The 14,504-nt window shown below is 41.7% G+C and overlaps 1 protein-coding gene across 1 annotated transcript in view; it reads left to right on the top strand.

Annotated features, from left to right (window-relative positions):
* The window catches only part of LOC121956301 (alpha-1,6-mannosylglycoprotein 6-beta-N-acetylglucosaminyltransferase B), a 53,897-nt gene that overhangs the window by 15,910 nt on the left and 23,483 nt on the right, over positions 1–14,504 (top strand). The window contains exon 5 of the mRNA XM_042504442.1: positions 262–431. Within this exon, the coding sequence (XP_042360376.1) occupies positions 262–431 (170 nt within the window). The remainder of the gene's footprint in view (positions 1–261; positions 432–14,504) is intronic.

Genomic DNA, 14,504 nt, shown 5'->3' with positions numbered 1-14,504 from the left:
TATTCTTAAAAATTTGACACTGCCGATCCGAGCCTAATATCTGAATTTATTCATATGGCGATACTTTTGAAGCATTTGTGAAAACTGCTCTCAAAAGTCTCAATTATTCACCACGCAGGACTGCAGATTGTCTGCATGTAACAATAAAATAAAAGATGGGAATAATGACTTGTTCTCTACAATAACAGTGCAGGAATGATTTGACAAAAATGCACACACTGCATTAACAAAACTCTGACTTTTCTTCTTTTTGTATTCCAGATTTTAGTTCATGTGGGTTTTCTGACGGAGGAGTCTGGGGACGTCTTCAGTCCCAAAGTGCTAAAGGGGGGTCCTCTGGGTGAGATGGTGCAATGGGCTGACATCCTTACAGCGCTCTTTGTGCTGGGACACAACCTCAAGATCTCGGTTTCTCTCAAGGAGCTGCACGGGTAAGTGTAGATCTGACTCTCTGATCCTGTTATTTTCTCAAGCTGCAGGCAGAAACGCTGCAGTCAGTGCACAGCACTCAGCTTTGTGCCTCTCATCCAAATTTAATGTGAGATTCTTTGGGGGCATCAGTGCAGGAATCATCTGTTGCTTTATGTTTTATTCCTTTTTTAGCTTCTTGTTTGTTGAATGAAAATGCCTCGTTGTCGATTCTACTGCAAGTGATCAGCAGCTTTATCGCGTTGCCGCTGCCCACACACTGTTTTCGATCACCTTTGGCCACACACAGATAAGCTATCTCTCCTTCCTGCAGAGTGCCGTCTCAGCCTAAGGGGCTTGACAGCATCTCTACAGTTTGTGCATCTTCCTGCTGCAGCTCACTGACTACAGAGCGATAATGTGCTTGTCGCTCGTCATCACAAACACGAGAGCTTATACCAGACATATGGTTTCATCTAAAAATATACTATACTATTGATTGTGAAGGTGCAGTGAGAGGAGCACAGACGGGTCCAGTCCTGCTTTGGACATTTCCTTGGTGGGGTGATCTCTCCAGCTTCACGCTGGCTGCTCAGGAAAATAACTGTGTACAAGACGAGATTTGCTGTCGATTCTTTTCTGCCAGTGGGTGGTGTGAAGCCAGACAGGAGCTGATGGTAATGCGCACGCTTGTTATTGAGCACTGTATCCATTGCTGTAGAGAGGAGGTGAGGGCATTGATGAGTTAGAGCTGCCCTTTGATCTTAAATTTCAGGCTGTGAAGAAAAGCTGCTTTGATAAGAACAGGCTAGGGAGATCAGTGAGGTGGGGAAGATGCCGCAGTGGGAATGCTTCTGCTTGCCTTGCCATTATTTACCCCACTAATTGGTGTCACGGTGTATTGAATCACTGCTGTCTGTCTCCATTGGGAATATACCAACAGAAATGTTTTAAAAGAGAAGACTCGCAAAGACGCAACGGCCAAGGCTGGGGCTAATGCTGTCCAGAAGATGGATATAGCTCTGTGTGTGTGTGTGTGTGTGTGTGTGTGTGTGTGTGTGTGTGTGTGTGCGTGTGTGTGCGTGTGTGCGTGCGTGCGTGCGCGTGCGTGTGTGTGTGTGCGCGCGCAGTGAGTCTTTATGCCACAGCAGAGATTTTATGGTTATATGTACATTCATATAAGTGTGCAGTGCCGTTCCATTAGGGCTGATATCGGTCTCTATTCATCAGGAAATTAAATGTTCAGCCTTAGAGGAAACATAATGGAGGGCCGAAAATTGAAGCCAAGTGGATTTATCAGACTCAAACCGTATTCCCTCTCCCCACGAAACACAACCCAGTTTACACATCCCACTCTTTTTATGGCTGTCTTAAATTGGCCAGCTAATGGCAGATGCTGAACATCCTTAAACCCCCCCTCATTCTGTGACTAATAATGAATTGAAAATACAACATTTCTCCATCCCTTACTCTCCCACATGCTATCAAATTGACAGATCGTTATGTGAGTTGTGCTTCCACAGATTTCCTCAGGCTTGTATCTATTTACACTTTCTGCTCTTCACTTTCCCACCCCGGCTTCGGAAAGGAGCTTAATATCACTGAATGGCTTGCTGTGGATTCTTAACGTGGACAGAATTGTTGATATGTTTAGCGTTTTTTGCCGACAGACAGATTAGCCACATCGGGAGCTTAGTTTCAGTGGGAGTCAAGCTGTTGGTTTGCATTACATAATTACCTCTAATTGGCAACGTCCGCGCTCTCTGGTGGCTTTAGTGAGTAGTCACTTTGGCTGGCGTCATCTTCCCTTTGCTGTACTGCTCAGACAAATCAGTTATGCTCACACCCCCCCCACATGCAGCCAGAGTCTTTTCTCCACAAGATCCTGCAGATGCTCCACTGAGGAACAAAGACGTACCAGTCTTTTCTCTTTCCACACACTGCAAAATGTTCTCAGGGGATGCTCTACTCACACACTACTGGGAGCACTGTAGTTGTAATTGTTCAGTTAATGTTATTATAATTATTATATAGCTGTATTTAATTCTTTTACATCAGCCTTTTGCAACACTGACTTCTGTTAAGCAGTACTTCTCTCAAAAAGGGTTTATCAAGTGTTTTCTCAAAAAGACAGATGAAATCAAAATGCATTGGCCTAACTGTCCATGTAAATCATTCAGATCTTATCCAAAAGCAGTAAAACATGTCTTCTTGATGAATGATGATGAATGATGATGAGCTAACTCTCCTGTCGCTGCTGGTAGAGCAAGATTTTTTATCGTAGAATCAGCTCTGCCTTTTGTTCTAATATTATACTCTATTTCGATGTCAGTGACGGTCAGTTAGTATCCACACTGAAATATGTCAACATTTTTTGGATGGAAGTCATTAAATTGTGTGCAGACATTCAAGGTTACCAGACGATGTATTTCCCCCTGACTTTTCTTCACCGCAAAGTTGACATTGTGGTTTTGAGTGAACTATCTTAAGTATTTCACTGCTGGAAAGATGATCTTTTCACAAAACTGGACTGTCTGTGCAGCAGACAGACACACATACTTTTGACATTGGTGCCACCTGAGCAGATTTATGATAGAAAAAGGACTGGGATATGTGATTTTGCTCAAGAGGTAGAAAACTTACAACTACCATAATGCACTGTGTCCCAATAAATGCTCTCACTGGTGAGCGGTGTTATGTGAACTTGGCTGTTTTCCTGTGGCAACTTTATGGTGACAGGCTGGTAACAAACATTCTTAAATTATAGTAAAATGATAAGCTAAAATATGTTACTGAAGACATCATAGGCAAGCAATAGGCAATACAGTAAGATAATCTTGGTTTATATTAGATCAGCACTGCCTATATTTACAGTTTCATGTGAGGTTTGCCTGCATTTGCATTTTTGTCTGTGGTGGCTGCCATACAAATATGTGGAAGTACAATATGTTGTTTGAACAAAGGTCTGCAAGCCAGCAATTTGTGGTCAAAGTAAGTGCATCTCACTTTAAAATCGAATATATGTTGAAACCACAGACTGTATATAAAGATGGACAACATGACAGTTCCCCCGAAGTGTAGCTTTTCAACCTCGATGGCCCCCTGGTGTCTGGCTGACTTTAGGTCATAAAGCCCGCCCCTCCATGTTAGTGAATGGGACATGGGCCAGGATATCCAGGATATTTTAGCTTCACATAAGCAGAGCAGGGGTAAGTGGGGACGCGTCGTCCATCTTCACATACAGTCTATGGTTGAAACTTACACATTTTAAAGTATAACCACTTCATGTAATATCATTTCTCATTCATTAATCCTCTGTGTACTGTTTTAAACTGATAGCATTATTCACAAATGGAAAAATAGTAGCAGAATAGACTTGAATACTCAAGTTTGTTGAAAGGAAGTTCAGTTATGAAGACAGGAAAGAATCATGTAGAGTCGTAGAAGAACAGGAGAAGAAATACAGTCCTGGGTTTACTTTAATAGCGGTGGATGTGGCATCGCTCCTGTCAGACTCGGCACTTGTCGCACGCTCAGGGGAGGGCTCTAGCCGCCCTATGGCATTTTCGCAGAGCAGCAAAGACAGCTGTCACTTCCGCTTGGGAATCTCATCCCCTCCCAGAGCGACACGGGTAATTAGCCAGCGACAGAGCATGGCGTTACAACACCTGAGGAGCAGTGGATGGGGGTGGGGTGGGGTGGGGGTGGGAAGGGGTGCAGTGAGAAAACAGGGGGAGGGTGAGAATATGGAGGGCAGAGGAAGCTGCAGCCTGTCAGGTTTTGCGATATCTGTCAGGAGAGTGGAGAAGTAATATATGCACACACTGCAATCTAGTAGTTTTGATCCAGAGATGGTTCTCACACTCTCTACCTTCTCTTTCTTACTCATGCTGACCTATCTTTACTGTTCTTACATATTATTGTATCTCAGGCTCTGGTTTAACATGATCGGAGTGCTGCTGTGCACAACAATGGTGGTTATATACCAATTATGTCGAGTGGGTTTCACTTGACAGAGCACATTAACACAGTCACCAGGTAATTTCACCTTGTTTCTCCTTGCAAACACACAGACGTGCCTGAATTGTGTGATCAGTAACCTTAAAAAATTATTCAACAACTTTCAAACTCTGGGTCAATTTTGTCTGTAATGCAGCTGGCTGAGCGGTGGAAGTAATGACAGCCATGTGCAGGGCCTTCTGAGGTGTATAAAACTTGAAATCAAAGCTGTCTTTTTACTCAAAGCTCCTACAAAGAGCCTTATTATGCTGCCAGTCTCAGGTTGTGCCTTTCCATAAGTGCTGATGCTCTCTCACCCTGCAGCCGTCTGATTGATGTGCTTTTGTTTCCGTGCTTTGAGATGAAACGAAAGCAGCACTAATAAAAATAGCCAGTGTAGGCCATTGGAAAAATAACGTCGTAAGAGTCTTCAGAACAGAGTTGACAGAGTTTTGGGATAACAGTGTGTGATTCCTTAATTTTGATCATGGGAGCATTAGGTAGCCTAAAATACAACTATGGTCACTGTTTCTAAGTATGTTACTCTTAAAGGGACAGTTCACCACAAAATCCCAAACCACATTTTTTTCCTCTTACTTGTATTACCAATCTGGATTGTTTAAGTGGGAGTTGCTGGGTGTTGGAGATATTGGCCATAGAGATGTCTGCCTTCTCTCCAATATAATAAAAAAAGATGGCACTCGAATTGTGGCGCTCAAATTGCCAATAAAAACCAAAAAAACGTATCACAGAAAGACGCGTGCATCTACTGCTAACTTGTTGAGCACCAATGAGCAAGTTAACGTTACAGTTTAGCCGAAGAAGATGCCATTAATGCTACGCTTCACTCTGTCACGAGCAGGAGCCTCTCATTCATGAGTAGATGCACACTTGCTTCTGCACAGTGATGTGGTTGGTGTTTGTAGTTCTGTGGAAAGAAAATAGTTCCTACATGAAACTGCTCACAACAAGGTCTGTGGATTACCTTGAGTAACAGGGTCATGACTTTTGGAAAAAGACATTGCTGATGAGTTTTAGATTTATTTTTTTTCTCCATTTAGTTTCATTATATTGGAGAGAATGCAGACATCTCTACGGCCGATATCTCCAACCCTCCGCAACTCAAAACAATCTGGATAATTCCATGGTCTGGGTGAATACCCAATTCTGATTCGCTGCCCAGTGTCTGTTTAAACTGATAATGGAAACCTACCTAGTAGTTCAGGTGAAACAGACTGAAATAATGTGCTGCCTAGATATTATCATCCTATATCTAATATGAGTAAGGGACACAGTCAAAGCTTCTGTTTACAATTTATTTATCACACTGAGTGTCGGCCTTCAGTTCCTCATCCTCTGTACACCACAGGGTGGAGACAGCACACGCTGCAGGCACCACGCTGCCCCTCTGAACTTAAGCAGTCATTTCAGATCCCGCTCGCTGTTCAACTCACTACTTCAGACTGTGGCCAACAATTCATTTGTTTTTGAAAATCTCGATATTGATTTGGGGACAATGCATGGCTGGATAGCTAGCTCGTCCTGTTGTTAAAAAAACTGGCAAATAGCTGAGACAAAGGGCTCTATGAACTGAGCCGACTAGAGATATCTGTTGTCGCTACGTCATATCTGAGGTTCGTCCTATTTACTGGAGCAGTGAATAACATTTCAGTTGCATAAGAACCTTATGGGACGACAGATATTAGGTAAACCCTTAGGTGTTACCAGGGAACCCAAGCTATGGCTTGTAGAAAAACTTTAAAAGCAAAATGCAAAAGCATCAAAATATAAATGAATATTCTCCCTTTTCACTTCTTCAGTAAGGGACCATGGTGTAAGTCTTTGCGGACACCTCCACATCAGCCATTAATAACTGATAAAAGAAACCTCATGATTTTTACAGATTTTTTTTTAATGACCGCCGAGGTTTAAACCAGTTTTTCCACAGATTCCACTACACACCCAAAATTATTACACTTCTGCAGTACAAGTACTCTGTTTATCTCAGTGTAAGAAAATGAAGTGCTTTTGTGAGGTTGACAGCTCTAAAACTGCTTCCAGAGTAGAAACTGAAGAGAAAAATGCACAGAGAACACAAATGAGCTGCTGATTTAGCACCTCAGTCCCCCCTAATGAGAAAAACAGAACAAGTTTGAAATCAGACAACACCCAGATGTTTGGATTATTGATATTTTTTCCCGATAAAGTCATATATTTCCAGTTTTTCTTTTTCAATTAGAGCTGAAAATAATGAGCCCTCGTAGCTCTTTAGATGCTCAACACAAAGTAAGAAGGATGCTTGTGCACCGAGATGGTTTTTAAAAGCTGTTTCAACATGAAATCTGAGCCAGACTCTGAACATCAAAGTGGCACATCAGCTGTATCTGATCACAACAGCATCAACATCTGAGTTTTTTGCTCCTCTTGTTATCCTGCAGTATCAAGTGGTCGATTAGCATGCCAGCCTCTGTTCCCTCTAGCAGGCCGGCTTTCACACACAGTGGCACATCGGCTCTCCTCTCTGCCCATGTCATTCCCTTCACACTGCGAGCTCTCCCTCCAGCCGCCCTGCAGCTGCCTGTAAACCCCTCGCCTCCAGCCTCAGCCTCCTCATATGCACCTGGAAATCTGCCACAGCCAATTCCCCTCACTGCTGGACGTATGCACCCTTCCTTTAAGAAGCAATGCGGTGTGACTGTGGACTGTCTAACACTCTTTTGTCTCTCTGGCTCTCTCCCTTTCCCCCAAACTGAGGAGTTGCTATGGTGCCAATGGCCAGCTGTGAAACACAGAAATAGTGCCCGATGGTGGTTGTCAAGCATTGTCAGGAAATTTGTGCAAGTCTTGCACCGTTTTTCTTCATCTCGCTGTCTTTCTCTTTTGCAGTGCTTTCACAACTTGTTCTCCCCTCTAAAGTCTGAGCAGGCCATTAAAACACATTCTTTTTTTTTTTAATAGTAACCCAATCAACGTTTCTTAAAACCACAGATATATATTACATTTGTATATTGTCTTGTAGCAGATATGTTAAAACTTTCATCCATCCATCTATCACCTGTAACTGCTTATCCTATTCAGGACTGTGAGGGAGATGGAGCCTCTCCCAGCTGATATTAGGTGAGAGGCGGGGTCCACCCTGGTCTGGTGGCCAGACTATCACAGGGCTAACACATACCCCTTTCCCAACACAATTAGCGTGTGCACACAGTTTTTTTTAAGCACGGGTAAACCTGCTAAATACTGCATTCCCACTACCAGTGAACTCACAGCTGCATCACGCGAGTCTGTCGGCTTTGGTGTGTCCGTGTGACGTCACAGACAGGCCAGAGAACAGGCAAAGAGCAGCAGGAACAGAGGTCTCTGAAAACGTTTCAGTGGTTTCTTCTCTCGTATTCAGTCTCTCGTTCAAACTGTTTTAACCTGCATGTTTTTGGACTGTGGGGAGAAGCCGGAGAGCGTATGCTGACATGGGCAGAACATGCAAACTGAATGCTTTTAACAGCCCTGTGGTGAAGGTGTGGTTAGGTTTGGGCACAAAAAACACTTGTTTGTGGTTAGGAAGAGATAAGGTTTTGTGTATTAAAATCGCTGAAAAAAGCAGGAATGAGTCAGTGAAATACAGCCAAGTTCCATAGCTCAAACGCTGCTAGAAAACGTCATGATGTATGTGTAAAAAAACACCTGGGTTTGGAGGTTCAAACACAGCTGGGAAATGCAACTGAACTTCAGTAAGAAACAGGTTCGGTGCCTCAACACAGCTTGGAAACACCACGATGTTATGACAAAAACACAGAGGCTTGGTGGCTCAAATGCTATGATATGCATGTAAGAAACACTCAGGTCTGGTGTGTTCAAAATGCTGCAAAGTTTCACTTAAAACACCGAAGTTCTGTGGACAAACATTGGTAGAAATGCTGAAAAGGTCACCAAAAGTCGGTGTTGATTGATGGTTTTGAACCGTTGTTTCCACATATTTGTGGTTTGCAGAAAAGTACAATACGAACATTTCTTTTCCTCTGGGCTTTGTGCAGAGATTACTTTCATTCTCTAATTGGATGAAATATAAAAGATGAATTTATTCTACTCAGAATTACTGTCTGTGTAGCCGGAGCCCGAAATACCTTCTGCCTGTGTGCCAACGCCACCGTCATATAAAACCTGTTAAAAACACATTTAGAAACATAAAGTTGTACACAGTGACATAATCCTTTATTACAATGGACCAGCCAGTGTGATTTATTATGAGTCTGCTCTGTAATTGCATTTACAATATTTGAGGAGCAGCTGTCTGTCGTACACATCAAAGAGCATGCTCATGGACGTGTTAACGCAGCGCAGAGAAATAAACTTCATTTACGATGTTCATCACAGTAAAGCACAATATCCCCATTATGCACTGGTATGGCTCTTTTATGTCTTTTTAACAGTTTTTTGGATGACAAAGGAGCTGTAAATCACAGAGGCTGTATCAGATTCTGGCTACACAGACAGAACTTGTTAATGCGACACATTCATTGTTGGTTGTGGTCTTTTCATGGGATTTGTTGATAATGATAAAAAAGATAAAATAATGCCAGCCTTATCCTTTAATCTCGTGTCTGTGTGCAAATGTGAAGGAGATAAAGACAGAACGAGGGATAGAGTTGTTTGTGCCTGGTTGTGTGTGCATTTTGTACTGTATTGGTGTGTGTGTATGTGTGTTAAACAGTGTGTGTGCGTAGTCCCATTTCCACACTCCTGGCTCCTTAATGCACTTTAATCCCTTTACTCTTCCCTAAAGTTTGTCTGGATTTGCATATATCCAATTAAACCTCTGAGCAGCAGCGGCTTCAGTGGATCTGTGAGGAGCGGAGTCACGTACGATTCTGCTCTCAGTCACTGTAATACATCTGCTCTCACATTAATGCCCGTCAGCATTAAACTATGAGAGGCCATACAGGCCATAATTTAAACTTAAACACACACACACACACACACACACACACACACACACTCATTTATGCTATATACACCCAGTACTGGCAAGTACTGGGTGTATTAATACTATTGTTTGGTTGTCAAAGAACAAAAAATACTAAGACTAAGTTGAACAGATGACATGATGAGCTCACGTTATGAATCTGAAGTTGGCCATAGCATAATGTAACGTTACCTTCAGAGTTGCTGCAAAGTGAGGTTATACAAGATGTTGCTGACATAATGTGCAAGGTTATATATACTATCTTGTATCTTGATTGCAATTACTTCATGTACATCGTTTTTTTAAGTTATTACTGCAGAAATTTAAGTAAAACTGCAGGAAAATCTAAATTTCTGATGCTTTCCTATGGAGGTCTATGAGCAGGATGTCCAAGTAGATCGAGTAGCTGCACAAACTGTGATTGGCTCATGGCGTTTGAGGGTGGGCCTTAGGGATATATCCTATATTTGAATATATCACATAACTCATCATAGCATGGGAGTATGAACTGTTTGTGTAGAAGTTATTTCAGTTTGATGTGCGAACATTAATTTTAGTGTTTTTAGCCATGCTAGCGGTCTTTGGATTGCAATGCTGGTCCGTTGGTCCACAACTTTGCACATTTTTATTCCTGATTCATCAAACACCACAGCTTGGTCAGTGATGACAATATCAGACACCAACCCAAAAAGGCACCGGCATAAGTTTTTTACGCTGCCAGAAGGCATAAGTTTGAAATGCGATATAGGCAAGGTAAGTTTATTTATATAGCGCTTTTTTCAAAGTGCTTGACCTAAGAGACATAGTGCAAAAGAAACATATAATAGAAGGATATTTAAATGCTATTAAAAACTGAATTACAGAGCTAGGGATAAGATAAACGAAACAAGCTAAAATTAATTAATATTTGATTTAATAAAAGGCAGGGGCAAAGACAGAAACTCGTCAGCCTTAATTAAAAAAAAAATAACAGCCACTTTTGTGAGACAAAAAAAAAATCTGGCTTTAGACTCAATAAAGCCCACTTAAGACGCTGATCCTGCTTCGTGATACAGCCCTCTGCTTAACATCAGCATGTTTGCATTGTCATTTTAAGAACATTTGAGAAAGTAAGTGAGAGAGAAAGGTGTAAGATATGAGATTACATAAAATACTTGAATCTTTATTTTTATTTTCCCTGATCTTACATTATGTAATAGTGTCCATGTTTTTATACTTATATATTTATACACTGTCTTTTGACTCATCATCTGTTCGCTTATCTCCTTTTTGCGTTCTGTAAAGGTCTTAATCTATAATCTATATAAAACAGTTGCCTGTATTATGATCTAACCTGGCAGCAGGACTGTATTGTATCACCTGGCGGCACACTGCACACACACACTATAGATCACACAAGTACAGCTCAAGTGAAGAGCACTTTTGTTTATGTCAGCAGTGAATTGCCAGGCTGTGTACCTTTGACTGATGAAACTGCAGCTTAAAGCACCGTCGACTGACACGCTCTTGCTCATTATCCCATCTGCTGTAGGGGAACCGGCCTGTTTCCACAAGGCAGCAGCGCTGACTGAATATGTTAACTGTCCACAGAAAGATCGATAGGCTCCTGTCTGGCAGGTGTGTGTGTGTGTGTGTGTGTGTGTGTGTGTGTGTGTGCGTGCGTGCGTGTGCGCGTGCGTGCGTGCGTGCGTGTGTGTGTTGACTCTGGGTTGTGCAGGATGTGTTTCTGACCCAGGTAGCGAGAGGAAGGGGGAGTATAAGGTCATGTGTCTGTGACTAGCGCTGCAAAAACTTCCATGAAGTGGATGCAGTTTTGACAACACTAAAAGCTTTCACATTTTCCGACAGAAAGTGAGTGAACAGTCCTTTCTCCATTGCTTCATATGCAGGTTTAATCATCTCTATCCTCTTCAAAGATGTTTTCATCGCTATTGGTTTGCTTTTCTTTATAATGCTCAAACAGAAACCTTGACAGTGCCCTCACAGAAAGTTTAAATTTTCCGAGTATGAAATATTAATCTTTCAGTTGTCATCAGTCTGTTTTCTGTTTTCTGTTGCGAGTAAATAGGTTGTGGTATCTATTCATATCAGTTAAACATTACATGAGAAAGCTACAGTAGATGTAGCTGGAAATTTAGCTGGAAACTATGGCTTTTCACGTTTGATACATTTTTCTGTCAAAGGCATGGGAAATTTTTAGGTCTTTTGCTGCGAACAACCAGCATGCTCTCATCCACAGCTGTCACATATTGCCACTTTGTCAGTGGATTTCCATGTGTACATGATGTGCTGCATCATGTGTGAAAAAAAACATTCAGACACAAAGCGAACACCAGACTCCCGCATGAATTGCAGCGGTTAGTTGGATCCATCCACCACCTCTCCCACCAGCCCTATACGTCGTTAAAGTAGCGTTTCAACCTGACGCCATTCAGCGGCGTATCATGTGGACGCGACAGGTTCTGTCCAGCTGCGGTCTTAAGCGACCCGTGCTGCTGCGGAGGGGGCCGTCGCACGTATACCAGTGCTGTGAACTGTTCTGTCCGTCTGCGTTCTCTGCTGATGCCGTTGAGTGGTATTTCATGCAGACGTGCAAAGTGGCTTTTGACTTTAAGATCTGATACCGAAGACTGGACCAACAGCTCCATAACTCAGTATGTCTGTTTGACGTCTGTCTCTGTAAGTTGGTTGCTTGGTACTCAAAAATTTCCCAACACTTTTGGGGCCACAGTTTTCACCCTAGGAGGCTGAAATTTTGCATGGAGGTAGAGTGTAAAGGTGTGTGTTTTTGTTCATGGCAGTTGGCTAAAAGGGTATGTGTCAGTGGGTGGTGGGGAGGTGGGGTGTGTGCATGTGAAGTGCCGGAATTAGACAACTTTCCCCTGTGCACAGTAGTCTGTGGTGATGTTACGCACATCTCCCGCACCACTGGGGAGGCAGAAGCAAACACTGTCACCACCCCGCCCTCCTCTTTCTCTCGTGCTCTATCTTTCTCCCCCAGTTCTCCACTATGTTGCTCCGTTGGTCCGTCTCTTTCCCTCTCGCAGTCGCAGTCCGCTCTACCCTCCTGTTTATCTCTTTTCCTCTCAATTCAGTCCATTAAAAATCCTGCCATTTATGCACCAGAACTGCCAGAGTCATTTTAAAAAAAAATATTCAAAAATAAAAACAAAAAAACAACACTGGTAAATTGACAAGAACCAGACCTGATTCAAGTCCGAGGATCAGGTTCAATCGATTCTCAAGCAGAGATTCAGAGCTTTAACCTAGGTGGCTGCAACAAGAACCACCACTGCATATGTGTGTTACAAGTCCATGTTGTTTATTCTATTATTCTGTTTTCAAGAGAACTCTAAAGTAAGTCAGTACATGTTCTTCTGTTTGCCCATGACTCACATCAGAGTATTGAAGACCACATTTACTTTTGTTGGGGATCCTTGATTTGTAATTAGAGCAGCCCAGATTTGTATGGCATTGATTCAAATGTAGCAGATTTGTCAGCTGGGAGTGGAAGAAGTGAAAATTAGTCATCCTCAACATTTGTTGTGTTTTAGAAGGATGAAGACAGTTGGAAAACAATTAGATACAAAATGGGACATAGGCTCTAAAAGATGATTTCTTTCCTTGGTGACTATCATGTTTTTCCCAAATCTCAAAATAATTGGCACCATTTTTTAGATTATTTGATAAATTTTTTTATTTAAAGCCGTCATAATGGAAATCCAAGCAGTGGAATCTTACATGCCGATTGAGAAACACAAATTTGCACAGAAATGCCAGGTATTTTCCACTCCTGCTGGTAAACCAAATAGATACTTTTATGATAATATAATATTTTCATTGTCTTCCACTCTAAAAGGGTCATGTTTTTAACATTTGATGTAGATGATCTAACTTGATGAACTTGATGATCTAACTGACTAAAGTCGTGTTTTATGTTACAATAAACTTTCGGGCAAAAATAAATTGCCTTTCTTCAATTTTGGTTATTTGTAAATTGGTCTTAAACTTAAATTCCAGTTGGTGTTTAAAAAGTCCTAAAAAGTCTTAAATCTACCTTTACCTAAGCTGCAGGAACTCTGCAAATAGCTTGAAATACAGCACATATTGGAGATTAAAGCAAGCCCCGCACCCCCATAGGTTTGGTCCATAGGTACGATGTCTTAATTCTCCCCTGCTCCTCATTGCTGCATATAATGTCCCCACAAATATAGTTGTGTAAGTGTATGTTTTTGTGTGTGTGGTAGTCCCACGGAGCTGCATTATTGTATTTATAAAAGCGTTTTTAAAACGGCCTCATGTCACATTTTCCTGACAGCCAGTAAACTGCATTTAGTACCCGATATGTACAGATCTGCACATCCACTTACTCTTGTTCAGCTGGACTGTTTTTGTTCTGTGGCGTGGCTCTTTAGAACTGCTAAAGTCTGACAAAGCAACACTTTCTGTTGTAATGAAAACAGACACACTTGATTGCATTTTTTTCTCAAACAAAGTGCTACCTTGATCCCAACTGAAAGCAGTGCGCTCTGAAGCTGCGCTGTACTTTGTCATAACCGACAACAAATTTATATCTGCTGTCTTTCCTGCTTTTGGTAACATAAGGCTCTTTTGTTACTGCTCTCATCTGGTTTTTATTTATGCCTTATTTTTCCAGGCAGCAGATGCTTTATCATGACTGATCAAGCCCGTCTGGTTCACTGCCTGGAGCAGTAAGTAACAAGGGCAAATTATTTCAATACAACACTGACTCGCAATCTCACAAATATTAATTATATAATAACTGTGCGAGAATATTACTGTCAGTCACACATGAGCCCTGCATAGAAAATAATATCAAAAAGATACTAAAACTAGATTAATTACCACACCAGCCTTGTAATCAATGGCTGTGCCCCAAATCACTCCCTATTAATTATACAGTGCACTACATATACTCTCTGCCACTTTAGTTGAGTGTCCACAATCTGTATCAAAAAGTGTACAAACTAAAGTATGTACACTTCTTTCTGCTAACAAGCCAACAATACAATGCCTCACATTTTAAAGAAGCCAAAATTAGAGAAGTCGTGGAATTACACAATCTTGTTTTCCAGGCCTGAAAAAGTAATAGAAGTGGTAAAATTCTTGAAAGTTT

This window comes from Plectropomus leopardus, chromosome 17 (genome assembly GCF_008729295.1).
Source record: "Plectropomus leopardus isolate mb chromosome 17, YSFRI_Pleo_2.0, whole genome shotgun sequence".
In the NCBI taxonomy this organism is placed as follows: domain Eukaryota; kingdom Metazoa; phylum Chordata; class Actinopteri; order Perciformes; family Serranidae; genus Plectropomus; species Plectropomus leopardus.
Note: the sequence above shows the minus strand (reverse complement) of the source record. Positions and strands in the feature narration are given on the sequence as shown.